This window comes from Amphibalanus amphitrite, unplaced genomic scaffold (genome assembly GCF_019059575.1).
Source record: "Amphibalanus amphitrite isolate SeventyFive unplaced genomic scaffold, NRLGWU_Aamphi_draft 000473F_arrow, whole genome shotgun sequence".
NCBI classification, from domain to species: domain Eukaryota; kingdom Metazoa; phylum Arthropoda; class Thecostraca; order Balanomorpha; family Balanidae; genus Amphibalanus; species Amphibalanus amphitrite.
The window spans coordinates 285864-307606 of record NW_024881967.1 but is presented as its reverse complement, the minus strand read 5'-3'; the positions used below and the strand labels follow the sequence as shown (position 1 = coordinate 307606).

The 21743-nt window shown below is 50.7% G+C and overlaps 1 protein-coding gene across 8 annotated transcripts in view; it reads right to left on the bottom strand.

Annotated features, from left to right (window-relative positions):
- The window catches only part of LOC122392176 (histone deacetylase 4-like), a 107073-nt gene extending 85511 nt beyond the window's left edge, over nucleotides 1–21562 (bottom strand). For 4 of the 8 annotated variants that reach the window (XM_043386774.1, XM_043386772.1, XM_043386776.1 and 1 more), the window contains exons 1-2: nucleotides 21395–21535; nucleotides 16191–16382 (exon numbers count right to left, since the gene is read on the bottom strand). In XM_043386774.1, coding sequence (XP_043242709.1) covers nucleotides 16191–16353 — 163 coding nt within the window. In that variant the 5' untranslated portion in view covers nucleotides 16354–16382; nucleotides 21395–21535. Of the gene's footprint in view, nucleotides 1–7657; nucleotides 7834–16190; nucleotides 16383–21394 lie in introns of those variants that run through there. The other 4 variants (XM_043386771.1, XM_043386777.1, XM_043386778.1 and 1 more) reach the window with 4 other exon arrangements.
- Nucleotides 21563–21743: the final 181 nt, after the last annotated feature.

The following is a 21743-nucleotide window of genomic DNA, read 5'->3' as shown; positions in this document are numbered from 1 at the left end:
CTACCGCATTCAGACTCAACGCGCAGCAAAGAGAAAAAATAAGTGCCTTGATTACACATACTAGTGCCCTAATAATTCATTAATTGTGTTTGAAACACCTAGAAGCAATCAGCGTCCACATATATTGATTAATACTGGCATCACTGTATCAGGTTCGCCTCATTAGGTTAATGCAGAAAAGACAAGCCAGCTTATTTTGACATTTATAGGTAAAGCATGCGACATCACATGATTCGTGCCGCGCGTGATCGAGGGATATATTGGAAGGCGGAAGGACGGCAGGAGAGCAAGAGGGAGAGAGGAGAGAGAAAGAGAGAGAGAGAGAGGAAGAGAGAGAGAGAGAGAGAGGGAGGGAGAGAGAGGAGGAAGAAGAGAGGAGGAAGGGATACTTTCAGAGCACTGTTTTAGAGCATCGTGCTCGTTTTCCTTCCATTTTCTGACGTTGATCCACCACCACTATGATGACCCCTCTCCCCGTTAACCCCTCCCCCGGTGATGACCTCTCCAGGCCCCCGGGGGCTGACTCAGCGTGGCCGGGATACCAGGCGGCCTAGTCATTGGGTCAGCCGTCAGCAGTCACCCATACGACCGGAATAGACGACTGAGTCAGGCGCCGGACAATGAGCCGAGACTAACTGCACACGGCACGGCCAAACGCCGGCCAAATGGGTGCACCAGGGACTGCACAAAGTAGGAGCGCCGTAGGGCCGTGGCGGAAGCTCGGGGGACGAGGTGCTGATGGTAAGATGGAGCACACCACGCGGCGGAGGGAGCCCACGGGTCAATATACGGACGGTGACGGAACTGACGCCCCCGCCGCTCTCCAGCGCCGCACTATCGGCCACGTGGACCACAGCAGCGCAGCGACGTGTAGCGTACGTCATGGACGAGGAGCGTTTATATCATATCGTATTATATAACGTCCCCTCTGCAGCAGCATGCAGCTCGGCGTGGTTCCTTGATCAAATCGGTACCTGAGAGGGGCAAAGCTTTCCGGTCGTGTCGAACTCGAGACGCGTAGACGGGTCGTGAAAGATCCCCACTGACACTGCCAACAGCGCTACTGACATTGATCGCAGACCATTCCCCGTCAGAAGTAAATTACCGGCACTGAAATAAATCGAACCAATTCCTAACCACGCCTAGGCAGTCAGCTCTTCCGTCCGAGCTATTGAGGCGGACATTTGGGAAACCAAAATAAATAACGAATACCGCGGTCACAACCACTCGCAAACCACAAATAGACTTCTGGCAAAAGTCAATCACTTAAGCTAATCACCTCTTGCCGCGCCGCTGACAACAAACAGCATTAGCTGACCTCGTTTTAACACTGCCGGGAACCCCAGTAACTCACTACCGCCCCCTTCCCACCTCTCCCTCTCTCCCCGCATCGATCACCATCATCACCCACTTCGAGCTCCACCTCCCTCCCCGGCCCCGTCCCGGGCGCACCCCACACGCACGCTCGCAGCGCCATCGTTTACGCACGCAGCGCCGTCGACGCATGGTCGGAAATAACGCCGTCGACGGGCCGGCGCGGTCGTCGGCGGCGCCCGTAATACCGGCGCCGTCTATAAATAGAGCCGGCGCGGCGTCGGTCGATCGCGGCGGCCGAGAGATGAACGCCGCTGCGCCACAAAGAGACGACGCCGGCGCTAGGAATAGACGGGCCGCCGCGCCGCCGCCCACCAAATGTCAGCTCCAGGCCGCCCCGCGAGAACGGACCGGAGAATGTCGTCAGCGAACGGCGGGCGACGAGCGCTGAGTGGCGACGGCAACTGACGTTAGTTGGAGGTGGAAAGATGGAGAGCGAGTTGGAGCGGCTGGACACCTCAGTTGTCGCCGCCGAACTGAGACGGGGAGCGAGCACAATGCAAATCCCAGGAGCATTGGCCGTGAGGAGCCTAGGACGCATGGAAGTCGGGAGACTCCTAATGAGGAAGCTCCGGGGTCCTGTTCGTAGTTCAGGACCGGAGGAAGCGACAGGAGAGGCAAAGTTGAGGCGTGGAGAAGGCAGGGGTACGTCAGATAAGACGGCTTGTGGCTGAAGGCCGTAGAAATGTGTAAGGAAATGTGAAGATGACGAAATGTGATAGAGATGAAAACGTGATGATGTAGCAAACGCGACCATCGAGGAGCCCAGAGTAATAAGTAAAGCATTCGTTCACAGAATCATGCTAGTGGCAACAGCGTGGCTTTCAAGCGGCATCAACTTAGGGGTTTCGCCGCCTGGATTGTGCTGGGAAGCCCCAGTACGGATAAATGGGAGTATGTCAAATCGGAGCGACAGCAAAAGCGCATTTCAGTCCACTGCATATGTGATGTGACGTGTACTCCGCGCACGTCACCAACAATCACGGAGCAGAGTGTCGGCACATCAGCCGCCCCCGCTGCAGTTGCTGTCCGCATTTCCCCACAAAAACAGTTCACCATTTATCTCAGTGGTGCACGGCAACCACACGCCACTGCCGGCTGCTTCGCGCATGACAGCCCACTGCTCTGTATCGCCGCTCTTATTCTCAGAACATAGAAATGGTCGCTGACAGCGCAATTCCGCTGTCTCCGTGAGCGCTCAGTCCACTCACCGGTGCTCCCCACCGGTAAAGACCTCTTATCTCTAAGAAGGTCCCTATCCAGCACCGCCACTGGTTGCTGGCCAGGACGCAGAAGAATCGTAGCCAAAGCTCCCGTCACCCGACAGTTCATAAATATTTCCGGTCAATCAATCTACCGGAGGTAACTGTGGCGCTGGGCGTTTTCACGGCGGACTTCTGCACGCTAATTTGTGGCGCTAGCGGACCATGTGTTTGCCCGCGTTAATGTATTACGGTGGCCCAAAGTGGCGCCAAAGTCAGCGCCCAAAACGTCCCGGCACCCGCCAGAAGGCCACCTAAAACAAACCGGGCGGGGCCTCTGCACCGCAACAGCCTGCTGTCGGCATGATTCGCATAGCATCCAAAAACTGGAACGTTCGGGCGGATAACAATGTCACTGGACAAGACTCGGTGTCCCAGGAAGACACCAAGTACCGTCGAAGGCCAGCAGACGCCACCGGAGACCCCGGAAACAAGCTGGAGGAACCGGAAACCTCAGGTATGACCGGATGTTACCAGCTACGACCGGAAGTAACCGGGACAGAACAATAGAAACACATGTAGTGATTCTCTGCTGTCAACTGCGTCAAGAAGTTCGACGAGCTTCCGCCACGGGGTTGGAAGCATCGCTCCACTAGGAACTTCGATCACATCGCTACACTAGGAAGTTCGATAACGGGTCTGCGTTCCGACGCGGCGGTTTCCCTCAGGCACAGGCTCATCACATCGGCACGTGGAGCACGTCGATCTCATCGATCATCGCCATAGGTCAGCGGTGTAGCAGTAATTGGATTTCAGAGGGCACGCTTCAGGTGCTGGACCCGCCAGCGGCCGAGCTGCAATGCCCACGCTTGTGCCGTATTGCCAAAGCCCCGACGACACTCGGGTTTACGAGCGAGGTACACAGGCCGACTTCACGACAGCGGTGAGCTGAGCGCATACATGATGCAATCCGCTGGACGTTGTTGTGGTGCAGATCTAGGATCGAACATTATCCCCTTGACAGCCAGCAAGGCCAGCATGTGCAATAAATTAGGCCCTGTCGCAGTAATGAGATCACGTTTACCTTTTCCGGGAGTAACTGAGAACGAGTCGTCCACAGAGGCACCGGTCGGTACACTGGATCAGCGTGCTCAGCAACGAGGGCACTGCACTCAATGTTCACCCACATCATTTGGCTATGCGCAACGCCTTGGCGAAGCTCCAGGATGAGCAACTAAGGGGTGAAAGCTTAGCAGCCTTCATGCTCAGTAAGACCTCTTCAACGCACGAACGTCTTCGATGGACGTTCAAATCAGCCCTGTATTTGCTTTCATGCCGCATATTTCCGTACCACGACTCTCGGCATCTGGTCGAATGCATTCGAAGCACCCGGTGCAGTCCCGCCCGCGTTCCACAGGATCCCCTGCGAGGTCATGCCGCCCTGGCTGCAGAACTGGGTTATCACCCGGCGTATAAATAGTTGCCTCGATCTGCACATGGCTGCACCCGAACAAACAGCCCTCCGGCCGGCCCGGTCGGCGCCGGTGACTCAGCGCAGGGTACCGGCCGCCCTCTCCGTGGAACCAGCCCGCTGCTACCGACCGGTGCCGTGCGGATGCTGTCCTGGATCTCAACCAATGTGAATTTTGTGCTGCGGTTCCGTGAAATGTCATGGGGGGCAGCTCAGATGACGGGAGAGATAAATGCTGCTCCTCTTTCACATGTGACTGGTGCAGTTTACATCGGTGTAAATATGTCTACTTTACATTAAAAAATTTCAGCACAGCAATATACTGATGAATGGCATATAGCTGTCGGACTGTCAGAGAACACCAGAAAGATAATATGCATCGGATTTGCTAGGAAAAACACAATAATGCAAACAAATGACGCCGTCGTGATATAGACGAGGCATCCACGTCACAAATCACCTGGAGACCGATGTTTATCCTGCCATAATCCCCATTTCTTGTACTTATGAGGTGACGTGCCACGGGACACGTCCCACTTGTGGCCAGCGGCACCCATTGACCGGTCATTCATATACAACATACGACGCGGCGCCGATAGAGCCACACTAAATCCTCCCATAGTACCACGTGACCCGTCGTACTAAAGCCGCCGCGTACCACGTGACGCCCCGGTCGAATGCCGTGAAACCCCACACGGCACCACTAAGCTTCGGAAATGCATGGGGCGCCCGGTTTTATTTGCATTCATGGCGTGCAGGGATTCCGGTTTGCAACAACTGAAAGTGCACGTCGTTTGATGCTTGGCGCCAGGCAAGGAGCGTTGCAGTGTGTAGTCTGGCTGAATGCCAGGACTCCAATGACTGCTGATCGCCAGCGCTATTTGCCGATGACTGAGGAAGTTGCCACAATGAAAGGTCAACGCAACAGAGGGATTCCACGGCACATGATACAATCCACCAGTCTGTGTACCAAGCAGGTCTCAGCAGTGCAAGGATGAACAGCTACTGCACAGCCCCAACCCATCCGGATGTGGCCTGCCCCTGCGAGTTAGAAAGCAATCACATGCTCACTTAGAACGCTGACTTCAAAAGGATGCAACCCGAAATAGTACGGCAGACATCAACCCGTACATCATGAACCATAAATATGTACACATTCATATGCATCTTGATGACCTAAGCTGGCAGCTAACATGGCCCGTTCTCAGAATAAGCCATGCTAAAACACATCAAACCTTTGTTTAGTCGGAACCTCCGCCTGGTATGGAATCGACAAGAGTCAAGAGTCAGCATCGGGGCATTGCAATGATAGCCCCCAATGAGTGCTGAGTCTGACTGTTACATAACGTCTCACCCATCCAGCCATGCTCTCCAACAGCACCCAACGGGTTCATCCCATTGCACAAGATAGTCACCACTAGAGAACCTCTCCATCCACCCCGCACTTTTTTATTATCTCTCTCCCTGACCATCCCCAATTGCCTCTGGCCACCAGCGCTGGGCCTGATGACCACTAAACCATGCAGAGCACCCGGAACAGAGCACATATCTCGTCCTGCCTCACTCGCACCGCCCCCGGACGCTGCTCGGCACCTGGCCCCACACTGACCGGCGCAACGCAACGGTGCCAGCGCACGAAACGACGCCAAAGGCCCCTCCTCATGACCAACACAGAAACAGCGCCTCAACGTGCTGTGCGAGGTCCGGCAAACAGCCTGAGGGCGTCATAAGTCGGGCGGTGGCGTGGGTAGACAGGATACGGCTGAGGGGAGCGGCCTCGTTCCGAGTGCACGGCCGGCAAGCAGGGGTGAGGAGTGGACTGGTGGTGCCGCAAACTGGTTCTGAGGCGTTCAGCGCTGCACGTGGTAGCAGGGCACACCACCGGCCCGGACGCCACATAATGTGCAGAGAGAATCTGCCGGCTCGGATCAGATGCACGTCCGGTATACAGTGCTAGGGCAGGTTGTAGTTACCGGGGAGGAAGCGGAAGCCTGTTCCGCCGAGTCCGAGCCAGAAAGATAGCGTCGAGTATGGTCAAGTTGTTCACTGGATAGTTAATCGGACGCCGCACCCGTCCTATGACAGCTGTACCGGGGTGTGCAGTGTGCACTGCGCATCATTCACCGGGGCGCGGGCGGCCTCCCCAGCGCGCTCCAGCCCACCGGCTCGGGCGGGATCCGGCTCGCCGGTCCAGCCGGTCAGGCCAGTCGGTCGGTCAGCGCGACTGCGGCTGACGAAACAACTGGCCGCGTGTGTCAGACGCATCACGTGCGTCAGCGCTGCGCCGCTGACCACGGCCGGTGTCAGCTCCGTGCTGAGCGCCGCACGGCTAACGGTGAGCGTGGCGGGCTGCCCACACCAGCGGCGGGACCTTCGGAGCAGCCCTCTGCAGTGACAGGTGCAGGATCAGCTCCGATCATAAGTGCGGACCTCCGCACAGTGTGTGGATAGTCCATATCCCTGCTACAGCCCGCAGCAGACAGGAGAGGTTTTCTCAGCAGAAACAAAATTCATTTATCAGTCAAACAAAAGCAATTAAAAGTAAAACATCTTGTCCACAAAGCATAATTAGTTTCGCGACCTCTATTTCTTCAGAACTTCAATTCTTTCTGCCCAAGAGTCAGGATTTTCCTATCCGGCATTTGTCTATCAATGGCCAATAACAATCCTCAAATTCAAATTAACTATCCGGATGAGAGGACCCAGGTCACAGAGGCGTCCCGCAGCACCCTCCATGCATCCTTCACATCTGCTGAAAAACTACCAAAGCAGCAACTTCGTGCTCTTCTTGGCCCCAATGCTACCAACCCTTCACCACCACGCCCCTTCCCCGCGCCTACGCCCTCAGACTCCGGCGCAGTAAGAGTACGGCCTTGACCCCCACGGTCGCGATCCCCCACGGGAGTGGGCGTGTCCAGACGCGCCACCCGGAAGGACGAGCTTCGACCGGACATACTTTGGGCCCGGGAGCACCACCGACGGAGACGGCGGCGGCAGGGGCACCCGACGACAGACACCCGAGCGGTCACACCGCGGACAATGGAACGCTAGATCACCCTATGGTGAGGACTGAGGAGCGCTGAGATCGCTCCGGCAGGCAAGAACACATGGCAGACAGGTGTATGTGACTACCGCATGGTCACAGACATCAACTGCAGAGCGGTGATTAAACAGACAGACTGAGAGTGATCGCCTCTGGCACATCACGGAAGGTCAGAGAGAAGTCGTGACAGAGCTAAGAGGTACGAAGGGACGATTGCATGGTCTGGATAACTGGGCCTGCAGAAGCTGAGGTCACGCGGCGCGCTCCAGGAAAAGAGCAGATTGGAACGGTGCCAAGCGGGTGAGGGGCGCAGGGGTGGAAGGGAGGAGGGTGGGTGCCAAGAGAGGAGTTAGCAACATCCTACGAAGGGTCACTGGGACAAATGAGAGAGCTTGATGAAGCATTAGACTGTGGGGTTCTCCTAAGTGAGGCTCAGCCCTCAGATGGTAACAGAGTTGAGCTATTTCGCTACCGTTGAACCACATCATCCCGCCCCAGCCACACCTCCCGGCTGGCTCTTGGCCACTCTGGCGTCACCGGCCGAACCACGGCGTCGGCGGCACCCACCTGCATTCCCGAATCCCTCCGCCGTGCTCCTCTGGACTCTGTCGCGTGCGCGCGCACCACTCGTCCCGTCTCGTCGCGGAACCACCGAGCTGCACTGCGCTCACGCCGCACGTCCCGCCGCGCCGCTGCCGCGCGTCCCACTGGCCACCGTCGAAGGTCAGCCGGCCGCCGGCAGTAAACACAGCACGCCGCTGCCGCCGCCACGGCGCGCCCTCGGCGCCGGCGCGCGCCGCACCAATCCGCGCCCGCCTTGCAGCGATCAATACCGCCCGGGGGCGAATGGGCGGCGGCGGCTCGGAGGCTGCAGCCCGGCTAAAAATAGACACCAGCTGGGTGTTTTTGCGATGCGGCATTAATAGCGCGCCCGCCGCCGCGACGCGGCCGGTGGCGACGCGTCGCGTCAGCTAGTTTGCGATACGCGACTGCGCGGTGGTCCTCGAAGTCGACCCGGCCGGCAGTGAGCGGCAGCTCGCTCGCGCGGACGTGACGGAACGCAACATATCGCGTTTGCGGAGCCAGACGGCCGCGCGGAACATTACGGATATATGCGCGACGTACGGAGGATCTTAGCGAACTATTACGACGCGGATTACAATTCGCCCTGCACGGAGCGTTGGCGCACAGTTCACACGATACCTATCCCTGGGCGGGTCACGTTAGCCCTGCCGGCGTAGGAGAACTACCCACTGAGGACTACTGGAATGCTGCAATAGACGGCCCATGATCGTCCCAGAAGGGTAGACGGAAATCAGGAACAGTTGGCGGCCTGTGCTAAATGACGCCAACTATTCATCGTACTGAAACCCAGACAGAGACCCCGTCGGGACAGCCTCAAATGGAGCGTGCCGTACACCTAAGACTCAGTTCGGAGGGACGAAAATAAGCCATAGGAGCGATCTGAGTCTTCTCATTCTGTGAGATCACCATGTGCTGAATATGAAAAAGAGAGGCTTACATAAACATGCATTTCCAGAAAACTCCTCCAGGCTAACCCGAAGACAAGAACCAATTCCGACGACACATGAAAAAGTGACAGCAGAATAACATCAAACAGAGGCGGTTTTGTGAGACTATCCGGCGATGACCTGACACAAACTGTGCCCAGCAACCGACTGGTGTTACCAACCCACAGCTGACATTATCATGGTCAGAGATGGGCTGTATTTACCATAAGCGATGAATACCACCCACGTTAACGCGAGATGAGATGACTGAGTCGTACGACACCCTGAATAAAATCTACCATTCGCAACGCCAACATGTCCTTGCTAACCTGCATTCAACAGGCTGCTCATGAACAAAAATAACTATCGGCCATCAGGCCGTAATGCATCACCGACATCTGACGTCACTGGACCAATCTCAGTGGGATATTTTGGTCCACTAGTACTACGGGTCACAAAGTTCACAAGAAAATCTAGTACACCACAGTCGTCGAGGCTTCACATCTGCCAACGGCCAAACACGGCGGAAAACTAGGAGACCAGCGTGGAACGGGGCCATGGACGTCAACAGAAACGAAAATGGAGGCAAGCGAGCGGCATTACGTAGACAGACCACACTCGGGGAGCCGCGCTTACCTCTTGGCACAGGTCCGGACCCGTTTCCGAAAGACGTTAGCTCCAATTTCGCCACAATATGCATACCGACAAAAGAAGATGGATGGAATTCTAAACAAAGCATCCGGCCGCCTGAAGAGGAAAAATTGGCAGGCTCTATTTGGGAAACCGGAAAGGTAAGGTCGTCTTCGCTCTCAGTACCACATACCGCTCGTCGGTGGGGGTAGGTGGAAATTCCTCTGGCTTCTCGTGCCAGTCGAGGGAAAAGAATGGGACCCTTCAACATTTTCAAAGCCTCAGTCGCTGAGAAACCTTGTGCAATGCCAAGGTCCAACTGATCTCTGGGTCAGTGATTATTTACGTTGTTGGAAATGTTGCAGGCGAAACAAAGAAACATCCAAGTCCGTTTCAAAGCCTTTAATTTCCCACCATTGGCTTTAAAGGGACAGTATCACCATTTTGATGAAATTTGACATTGCATAGGCCCCACCTTTCTGGTCCGGGAACTGAAGACCGATCCTCGAAGCTCCACACCGTTACCCCGCTATCGCCGCTCAAAGTACGAAAGGTGTACTACACTTTGAATCGTGCTTCACTATCTTCACTGTTTAAATGTTTGCGCCGTTTTGAATTGACCGCCAGTAATAAAACTTTTACCCTGGTCATTTCATCAAATTTTATAAAGCCAAAACGTTTTTCGCACTTATTCATCACCGTTAAATTCATTAAATAGTCGTAGGCAATTTCCGCTGTTTCCTTCGGATTCTAGCGGCTCAACAAAGGAATTCCTCCAGCTTGAATCACAAACTCCCTCCAATGTATGACGTATATGTATGACGTCATCTGATCAGTCTCGATCTCAACGACAACTCAATCAGAAGAGCGGCCGCGTAAGCGTAGCGTCAATAATGTATTAACTGCGCCAGTTCTGTAGTAATTTCGCAGGCTTCCAAAGTGGCGGCCATGCTTGTAGTGGTGGTTCGCTCATGAAAATGACTCGCTCATGAAAAAATATTTTTCACCGAGTTCGGTCCTCAAACTATGTTTTTCTGATTCAGAAAAATAAGAAATGCTAGCAAAAAAAAATCAGCTCCATACATTGATTTTTTTTTCGATGATACTGTCCCTTTAAAAACGTGATCTTACTTGGCGGAAGTGCCTGACTAATGCTGCTGAAATCCGTAAGAATTTACAAGCATGGACAAAATGACGAGGCAGGAACATAACCCTCGAAAGATTTTGGACGATAGACAGAAAGCCTCTAAAGCTAAGCAGCACCCACAACATTTGGGGGAGAGAGGTCATATTGCGCCATGTTCTTAAATGCGCCACACTTTCCTCCTGCCCAAAATTCGATTCGAACGAATACTCGAATGTGTGCATTTACTTCACCACCAATAACTCGCTCTTCTTCCGGTCCACGGGGGCAGGTGAGGTGTCTCAGCTTTCTCGTAGACCATTTTTTGTGATTTCCTCTATTTTCTTACGCGAAACAGTCTATTTCGACCTTTGCTAGTGTCATGGTTTATCTTAGAGATAGTGATTCAACTAATAATCATTGTTAATTGCTCGTTTAATGGTAGTTTTGAAAGTTTATCACCACCGTGGCTTCGCTGTCGTCGCCATATTTGAAGCTCATGAAAAATGTGTTCCATTCGTAATTGCGCCCACCCTATTTGCGCCCTATTCTTCAACTCAGAGAAACAGCATCTGGTGGTTGGGACACATTTCATTGAACGCTTTGATTATTAGAGCGCTCACCTTACCATTACCTTAGCCTTCACAGCATAAATGGTTAATGGGCTGACACGTTCAAATAGGCTACTTAGTTAGGTGGCAAACCGTTGTTTTTAATAGGGCGCTTTTACATGAGAGGCATGGGCGCTTTTTGATGGGGTAGTCCGTAAATGCGCCCTTTGCAGGTGTGTCGGAAAACTTTTCTCTTGTTAATTTGTCTGGGTGTGATACAAATTGGGAGTTGTTATTTGATGCCAAAATAACTGAGGTACAATTTGAAATATCATCAAACATGACAGCTGGTCAACTTTAGCCGCAATAGGCCGATATCCTTAAGGTGGCGCAATATGACCTCTCTCCCCTGTAAGTTTGCAAAAATATACACTAAAACGAATGAATGTTTGATTTACCTGATTCACCTGAGGTGTTAGCCCTCAGCCCACGGAAAATGTTCACAGCCGCAGCAGCACACATATTAATGCAAGCAAATTCTTAACTTACCCATTATAAAATAAAAGCACATTTGACGGTATCGTTTGCTAAAGGGGCTTTCCCTTGCACCTACAATCACGACACATTCAGATTGTCGGAAATCCGTTTCCGTGCCTAAGGGAGCACCAACCTGTCCCGATTTAACACAGTCGGCCGTCGGTTGGGTCCACAAAGTTTCGCGAATTGGCACGTCAAGTTGATCCCGGCCGCTTTCAAACGGCGCGGCGAGCGGCCCCGGGCAAAGGCGGCCGCCCACGCCGGCCGCTATTTCGGGACACCCTAATAATACCACCGGGAGAGCAATCAGAACGTGCGAAAGGTCGCCACCGGCCGGCCGTTCGTCTGTGGCCGCAGACTTCAGCCTTCACGGCGGAAACAAATCGCTCCGCTGGCATTTCACCCGTTAGGTGATTGGGTCAGCAACTAAAAACAGGTCCCCCGTGAATGGATCAGAGCGGTATGTTGGAAAATGGAGAGCGAGCGTCATTTCATTGAGGGTAGCGTAACAATCGCATCTTGACGAGGTTCGAGGGCCGGCATTCGGCGGTCGTCTCGACATATGATCCCATTTTGATAAGCGGTATAATTAAAATAGATGGCAGAAATGTATACGCAAAATTAAAAATACCAGACGCATTTGTTGTAGCAAAAAAAAGCACCCCGAATCGCTGTACGCAGACAATGACATCGGGTAACAGTCCAGAGTTGCACTTAGCTTACGCAGCGAGTACAAATGATTATTGAAGTTTGGCAAAAAAAAATGCTCGAAAAGAATTAGCATTGCTGATTGCAACGTGAACAGACCTGCTGGTTACACATAAGGGTGCGTCAAAAAACAAATTTGTTTGGTGGAACTTGAGCATTTTATTTTTCGGGTTACTTTTAGTATGACAACTGTGTGGAGTTTGGTGTTTTTTCTCCTTCATTTACCACTGCCTCAAGACACTCCAGACAGGGGTGCAATTTCCCATTGACTTGCTAACGGCGTAGCCAGTATCGTTTGCCACAGCCGGCTAGGAATCTAAAATATGATCCTGTACTGCCGGTAAAACGCCAATGATGCCGAAGCTGAGATTGCCAATCAATGCTACACGAATTGGAATAATGGTAATATGCTGGTAGCGTGTCACAAATCATGGTAAAGCTCGAGATTCTGCTGGTGCCGGTATTATGCTATTGCTGACAAAGCTGCAGCGAATCGTTCTTATGTGTTCCTTCCTGTATCGTTATTTATTCAGTTGTAGCATTTTTGGACCTTTTCGTCACTTTGGGCATCAATGCACCATTCTGTTTTACTTGTTTTCTATTAAATTTGCTTCGTAATCGCCACGCGATGTGTGGATCGCCCATGATCGTAAATAATATATACATACAAGGACTCTTTTGACTTATGCCTCTAAACACAGCAGAGTAACACCAAACACAGTAACACCAACATACCGAGCTACTGTGCAGACACCATATTCTCGAAGTTGTTTGCAGCCATGTCTTCTAAATGCTCTTCGGGGCGACCTCAGGGTCAGGGCCGAGTTCGAAGATTTTCGTGGACTTCTTCAGAACACGATGGCAACATATCAACCAGCAGGACTTTCGGCCTTGCGACAACCCCAAGGAAAGGCTTGGAAAGCAGGCGCAGTCGTGTTCTGCGTGCGCGCTCTCCAGGCCGGCAAGTTCTGGCCACGGAACGACTACCGAGAATGCCTTCAGCTGTGTTCTCTTCCTCGGCGAATTTCCTCCCGGTGATGTGACGGGGGTCGACCACCACGCTCGTTGGATGTCGAAGGTCATATGCAGTGATACACCCTTAAGATCTCCCTTTTCCGCCATTACCTCCGACTGCGTCCAAAAGATCTTAAATCAGTCGAAGAATTTGCCACCTTCGCTGCGCTTGTGTACGTTAAGCTCTGGACGGAGGCTTTTCTGCTGAATGAAGCGCTCACAAACGACCTTTCTCTCATTAAACGCCTTCAAGCCTTCCACGAAGGTTTTCCCTCGACTGCACAATGTGCGCATGCCGCGCTGAAGGCTATCGGCCGCCATCGGTACGCAGCCCCAGGGCTAGCTCCTCTCATCTTGTTCTCTAATCACACACCTCAAAGAGACCTATGACCTTCTTCGCCTTCAGGGCGGCATGCGCAGTCGAGGGAATCCTTCGCGGCAGGCTTGAAGACGTTTAATGAGAAGAGGAACGTTTGGGAGCGCTTCATCCAGTAGCGGGGCCAACGACACCGACGCCAGGTTCATTCAGCTTGTCCACCATGCATTGTGGACAAACTGAATGATCCTGGCGTCGGTGTCGGTGGGCCACCATGCCTTCGGCGATCAAATCCGTCGTTGGATATCGCTTGATGGACCATGGATAGGTTCGTCAATGCGTCTTCGCACTTCTTCGAAAACCTCCATTTTCCTTGTCATTTTCTCACGGGATTCCTAGGACGAGACCTGGAGTTCTGGACTTAGGACCACCACTACCAGGTGGCACGTGGCACTGTCTAGGCCCTGAAGATCGTCAATAATACTGCAGAGAGGGTACTGGCGCTCGAAATGACCTTCAACCGTAAAATAAGAAGTCAGAGTAGGGAAAACAGAAGCTGCTTCAGACGGTCAAGGAAGACCGGGAAGAGATTCCCGGATGCGAAGTAGATGGCCGTCTTGAACAAGTGAAGGCATCCCATGGGTGAACCAAAAACATGTTTCAATGATTGTCCTAGCTTTCCCAATTGATGTCCGGAGCCTGCTCAAGAAATATAAAATTTCAATATTCTCTATTCAATTCTCAGAGCGCCATAAGTTTTCGATATATCGAGCTTTTGGCCAATAAATGCATTGCCATGAGGCAGCACTTCCACTTGCGGGAGGACTGTTATTTTTTGTATGCGGCGTCTAGGTACTAAGTAAGTGGAACCGAAAAATGAACATGCTCAAGATTTATCATCAACTTTTAGTTTCACCATATAATTGGTGACGTACCCTATTACACATCCTTAATGAAAATGCGAAAAGGAGACACATTGCAGGGTATATTGAATTAGGACACACTGCGCTTTTACATTAGCATGATAATTATGCACCATGCAATATGCAACTTAATTTTTCGGCAGTGCAATAAAAGCGACCGCAAAAAAAAAATCAGTAAAATCAGCACCCAACACGTTTAGGCACTAGTGCAACATACTCAGTGAAAACTGCTTTTCATCACGAGGATACGCCAAGCTTGTTTTCATGAGGTTCTAAGAACCGCATGGCGTATATGTCTTAGGCCACCAGATGCCCATGGAAAAAAGTCCATCGGAGGCCAACGAAACAGGTTCCTGAGATGAGACACGATCCTGATAAAAACGGCACTAGGCTATGCGGCCGCCACACTAACCCATACAGAACTCAAAATCCGTTACGCGTTATCAACCAGATCAACCGCGATCCACTGAGGCGATCCCAGCCTATACCGGATCCACTGGTGACAAAGCGGATCTCCAGCAACCTCTAACAGGCCATGGACGACATGCTCTCAGTCTGAGTTCAGAAAGGGAGCACGGTTCAGGTGACTGTTTCTCAGTCCGTACAGCCAGTAGCAATAGTAGACTGTCTGGGGGTTTATAGCTGAATCCTTCATGGAATCCCTCAGCCCGGGATCGGCTTTTATTGGGGACCAACACCTACAAGTCGGCCTTTAATCGCCAATCCGTTGCCAGAACATCCAAAGCTCCACTGATATGATCATTCATGGTACACCAGTCTATAAATCCCGTGAACAAGTACGAATTACGATAGAAGATGAGACAAAGGAAGCGTGACGTAGTGAAGGTAGACAGCAAAATATAGTAAAAGTTAGGCAAAGAAACAATTAGCATTTTTCCATTTTTATCCCGTCTAGCCATTTGGAAGTGAGCACTTTGTGAAATTCGATATTCATTACCTGCGCGCTGGCGTGAACTGCACCCGGATCCCTATAATCACAGCCCATTCTTTCAGCCCCACAAACAGGTAAATCTAGTCTACACCAGTGATTGACGCTTCACGCGAGCAGCTCTCAGACGCCCACATAGGTACCACAGCGACTACCGAGTCCCTGGCCGGCCTCGCCCGAGCCTTTCCGCTACATCGAACCCAGAATGGACCATCAGTAAATGGTGTCGACTTGAAGTTAAACTCCACAAAACCCGGAACTGCCGTTGGCCATTTTCCGGGCGGTACGGAGCGGACGAAGCTCATCTCGGTGTGGGCAGGCATTGTGCGGAGTGAATCCAGGATACGGCGGGATGAACGCAGGGGAAATAAGACGGCGACGGATTCACCGGGGATATTTTTGGCCACGATCAGCGGCTAAGACAGCTCACAGGCGATCGAGCATTATGGTATTACGGCCGTACAGGAAGCACTCGCAAATATAGGATCCCAAATAGGTACATAAGTATTGAGTAAGTAAATGCGCAATGCGCATTAGACTTACGACCAAAGGTTGGTATAAAACCTATTTGTAAGGAATATTCACTTGCTCGCCGCGTATCTAGGGTAAAGATAGCACACATGATGCGCATTTAGTTCGAAAAAGAAGATATATATGCGATCAATCGCAGCTTTTACCGAGATCACCCGGCGAAGTCAAATCCGATGGAGTTACCAAACCAATGACAAACACAACCCTTTGATGTTCCTTCAATACGATTTTATCTCGAACAACCGATGAATAAAGACACTGAAGTCATTAGCAGAGTTCGATCGATCCTCCCAGCACTATCGCTTACCTGTCTGTGTCGCCGGCGGCGGCGCCCCGGACGGTCCGGGCTGGGCGCCGGACGGTCCGGGCGGACTGGGCGCTGCCGCTCTCAGCTCGGTGGCGGGGGGCGAGTGCAGGGGGCTGCGACCGGCCGGGGCTGGGTCAGGCGCAGAGGCGGCCGCCGGCTCCATCACCGGGGCCTGCGTACCGGCGGGCTCGGCTGCGGCAGCGCGAGGTGGAGGCGAGTCAGTGGACAGCGGCGGGGGGGGGGGGCGGAGGTGCGATAGAGGGGGTAGTTGGCGGACCTCGCTGCTCAGATGGCGACACAGACGTGCGTCTCTCAACACAGCAATCCGGCAGCGATGATAAGCAGGGTCGGAGCTCTTTTCGAGCGTCAGTCTCATAGTTATTTGTCCTTGGCTATGCTGATGCTGGGAGGTGGTTATTGAATAACCTGTCCACCGTAGCGATTGGTCTGTGGGAACACTAAGGAACGACGTCGACCGAAGCCATCCGTATCGGCCTATCAGCTAAAACCTCCTGTGAGCCACAAAGGCCTGACACATTACCTTATCATGCCTGTCTGTCTGGTCATGTCTGGTAAATGAGTTGCCCAGTGCCTACCTAAAGGGTGTGACAACTTTACGACACAGCGAACAGAGCATCAACAATCAACATCGGCTTATCGTGGTGTAGTTTGTTGTGCATGTGCAGCTTACTGTGTGCTATCGGCGAAGGCCAAGGCTTCGGTCCGAGGAAAGTTCAAGCAGGGAAATCTGCCATTTCGGGAGTCATTGACTGAGTCATTCACTGATACATGAGTTCAAGATATTTAGAAACCAGGTGGCATTGAAAACGCAGTAACATCAGTTTCATGCTTATGCTTTCTTATGCTTTAGCATTTTGCCACTGATGAAAGATTGCCGAACGGTCTCATATGCCATTGATGGAAGTTGAGCAGGCCGATCGCATATCTTGAGACGATTCTTCGACACGAATATGGATCGACGAATAAGGCTGGGCGCATGAAGTGTGATGCGTGTTTAGATGAATAAAAAGCACCGATTCAGGCTATGAATAGGATTCTGGTTTATCCCAAGTGCAAGAGCAATCCTATACGCGCATTTAATATCGATTTGCAACCGCCGCTCAATATACATAAATCGGTTTGAACTACGCATAAATGATATGCTCATGAACTTTCGCAGCCGTCCAGCGCGTTTCCCTAAAACACAACATTAATAAAACACCGACACATCAAGGAAATCCCTGAGCGCATCTACGTTTTATGAAAGCATGGGACTCAATGGTGGTAAAGCGCGAAAGCCCCTCAGGTTACACTTATCGTGCGTACTCGTGAAAAAAAAAATGGTGAAAGTAGCAACTAGCAACCAACATTTACCTTCGCATGTTATACCGAAAAGGATTTGGCATTACCACAAGCCGTATGGGATATCGCTGCTCAAATGGCACACTATATGCTAAAAACAAATTGTGTTTTGACTTTGGAATGAGTTCGATCCTAACGTTGAATAGTTGGTGAATCGTTGAAAAACTCGAACACCACGCTAAGCATGACTTGCTACGAATCACATCGCGGACCAACACCCGATCTTTCCGCGTCCGGTTTACCAAAATATATAATTTAAACCGAACGTGTAGCGAATCGCAGGTAGACAGGGGCACTCATTCAACAGCTGCCAGTGGTTTTATAGAGACTAGGTACACAGGCCACACGAGGTGCTTCTTTCCGGCCTCGCACTTGCTTTTCCTATGCGGACCGCTTGTTCATATAACTCATGGAAAGCAAACGAAAGAAAGAAATAAGAATGCACATACGCACCTGGAAAATGTTCTTACTTTCAAGTTTCAGTCGCCTTATGTCAGCCGTATAACTAGCCAGTCACAAGACGGATCAATTCCGTCAGACGCTCCATAGTTTCCCAAAGTGGGTCGACTGAGCGATACAGTAGCAGCGGAGTTCCCAAAAATAGCGCGTCTAAATCTAGCCTCCACGCTACGTCGCGGCTTCAAACGGGAGTGATTGGGCTCACAGAAATAGACCTCGAGATTTAAGAGACCGTGCTGTTAGGGCTATATCCGTCGTGCTCTAACCAGAATAGTATTCAGCCAATATTCTTTGAGAAGCTTTCACATCCATCCTGTGAGAACTAGTCAGGTATGTGTAGTAACTAGCCAGCCATAAGATGGTGGTGCACCACGAATGAACCCGATATCCCAGCAACTGTATGATATATGGGCTACAACAGGCTTCAATAGCAACTGTACAACGAACTTCAACGGGACGTCAACATGAACACAAACTTTTTTGTAACCTTATGACACATCTTATCCACATTTCCATTTCAGGACTCAGTCACTCAAGGTCAGGTCACCAGGTCACTTTAAGTTATCCCTTGAGGAAAAGTAAAATGTCTGCCATGACGGCCATAGCTACACGGACTTTGTAGGCCACCTGGCCTGAAGTTTTCGTTCTCATCGAGCGGTGCGTAGATCAATCGGGATTTTGGTATCAGATGCCATCCCAGTGGGCATCCGGGCGCCTCTTAAACAGGCCCAAAGAAGGAGCAAGGAAGACCTCAGAGGGGAGAGAGTTCTACATAGTTGCTTACTTCTGACCCTCAATTGTGCTTGTTCCTTGCTCAACTTTCATGGGTGTCGTCAAACTCTTGTTCTCCGGTCCCGACTTGGAGTGAAAAAGTCCTCTTGGCGCACTCTATCTCTCCTTGTAGCACCCGATGTCTTGGTCGTGTCTCCGTGCCGTCGTATGTAGTACAGAGGGGCAGCAGTACTGTTCTGTGTATGGACAGCCGTTCTGTGTATGGCCTATGCCTCATGTCCTGATTTCCTCCTTTTTGATGCAAGTTTCATTGTACGCCTTTGCACCCTCTCGATTGCCCTTTGGTCCACCTTGGAGAAGGGGCCCCAAATGCAGCAGCCGTACTCGAGATGGGGCCTGACGAGAGACTTGAATAGCAGGAGAGTTTCACAGTTGATGGCTTGGAATGACTTGCGTATCAAAGTCAGTACTTGTGATGCCTTTGCTACCGCACTTGTTGCCTGTTTTCTGAAGTTCAGGTCATTGTCTTTGTGCAGTCAGCAGTGTGCACCCTAACCCTAAGGTCTCGTTCCGATTCTGCCTCGTCGAATTGAAGGCCGTTGAGTATGTAGGACCAGGTGCACCGTGGGTTGCAGCTGCCAATGTCGAGAACAGTGATCTTGTCTTCATTAAATGGTAGCTCCAGATTTTGGACCACTCTGTGATGGCATCCAGATCACACTGTAGAAGAAGTCTTCTGTCCTGAGTGGTTTGCACCCTCCTGTACACCTTGGTGTCGTCAGCGAATGTCTTTATCGAGCAATCAACATTTTCATCATTACAATTTAATATTTTCTAGTGATGTTCTTGCACTTCTTCACAAACTATGCGCCACTTTCTAAAAGAACATCAAAATCGGGAAAATGACTTTAGGTGACATCTGTGATCTGGTGATGTAAAAGTGGATCAAAGTGACTTTAAAAACAGCAAAACTGTCTTCATTATCACTTACAGTCACCTGAAAGCCTCATACAACTACTCACTGTGTGGACTATGAACCAGATCAGAGCAAAGCAATGAACATAAAAATGTCTCCAGTCTCACTGTGCTACTATTGGACTATTATTACCAAACAAAAACGTGAATAGAAAGAACACATCCTTCTAAGGTTGTTAAGTGACACCACACATTGGTATTTATGATACTTTTTAAGCAAGGTATCATATTTAGGTTACACCCAATCACATGTTGACTGTTGAGTCATGTAAAGTAAGGTTAGTTAGTTTTTTGAAAACCAATGTTACACCAATTTGTTGCCAGCATGACATATATTACCATGAACTAAAATGCAATTGTCTGCTGTGCCCCACGCAGACAGTCGTATGCTCAGACACAGCCACCATCCAATGCCTTCCATCAGATACAGATACTGAGCACCAATGCAATTGCAGACTGACCCTGACCCAAGACCCAGCTTGCAGGTCTGGTCACCTCTGGGCTCTGGCAGCAAATGAGGTAACTATGGTACAGGTAAGGTTAGGTCAATTAAGATTAGGTTTTGTTATTTCTGCTTGTAGTGTACCTGATCTATTTAGCACTAAATGATGATGTCAACAATTTTCTAGGCTGATATATGATTTGTGAGAATTTGGAGTGGTTTTTATTGTTTTGAGCCTAGGGTGCAAAAGAGCCATTTCAACACGAATTGGATGGTAGGGGTCAGACCCCTAGCGGACCTACCATATGAAGAGCGCCTAAGAAGACTGGACCTAACTACCCTACAGGAACGTCGGCACAGAGGCGACTTGATCCAAGTATTCAAGATACTAAAAGGCATTGACCTGGTGAACGCTGGCGACAAGTTTCTTGGACTGCAAGCAGGACCACACCGACACAGGACTCGTGGACACCCCCTCAAGTTAAGTAAACCGAGACACCGGACACACAAGCGGAACATGTTCTTCTCGTCCTGAGTCGTCGACAGCTGGAACAACCTGCCAGAAGATGTGGTCATGAGTCACACCATCAGTACATTTAAGAAGAAACTGGACCAACACATGTCGAAACAGTGAGAGAGGCAGCATCCTATGAGCAATCCTGCTCCCATGCCTCTTATCCAATCTACTAGGTGAGCATCTACTAGGTGAGCACCCCATGCAAAAAGTAAGGTATTCTTGGTGTGGGTACAAGCCACGACTCTAACAACCCACTCGTTAAATCCCTGTTGACCCTGTTGATGTAAGAATCTTGAAACAGCATTCAATTCAAAACCCTGGCTCCCCAGTCCCTACCCTGGGAAGCATTCTGGTCTAAAAGTAAGTTCCTTGCCTCTAGATTCAGCCATCCGGGTTCGATTCCCGGGCAATGCATGTGGCATTGCCGCTGTCTGACCGCTTGGAACAGCGTGAGAGTTCCGGTTAGCACTTGGTCCACCTGATATGGTGCTTAACCCAAACCAACCAACCAGTCCCCACCCTGGTTGCATAAACATTACATTCATCAACAACCATCAATCATTGGTAAGAAGCAAAGTTTATGGTCTATTGCACTTAAGCTTTAAAATAATAAAACTAAATATCATTATTTTGATCAGAACACCCAGTAACACAGCAAGCATGCTGATGATGTTGATGTCATTTGCAACTTGAACTTGAACTATGGATCAAACATACCTTTAAAAGAATATCCTTTTATTTGCTGGGCGAAATCTTATCATATAATGTCCAAATATTAATATAAATATACCAAGCTATTATTCGTTATACACTATCTTGACCACTATCATCACACAACTCAATAAACCTTGCAATAAACTTGCAATGAACTACAAAACAAGTTGGAATGTACACAAATGATACGCAATGCTGCGTCCTTGAGACGAAACCGGATGTTGGATGTTTTTACTTTTGTAGATGCGATAACGACATTCGGGAAATTACCCGGAGGTTTATAGAGATATTTTCAGGCATTCTAGAGAAAAACTTCTCAGCTACGCGCTGATTTATTTTGGCATCGACTATT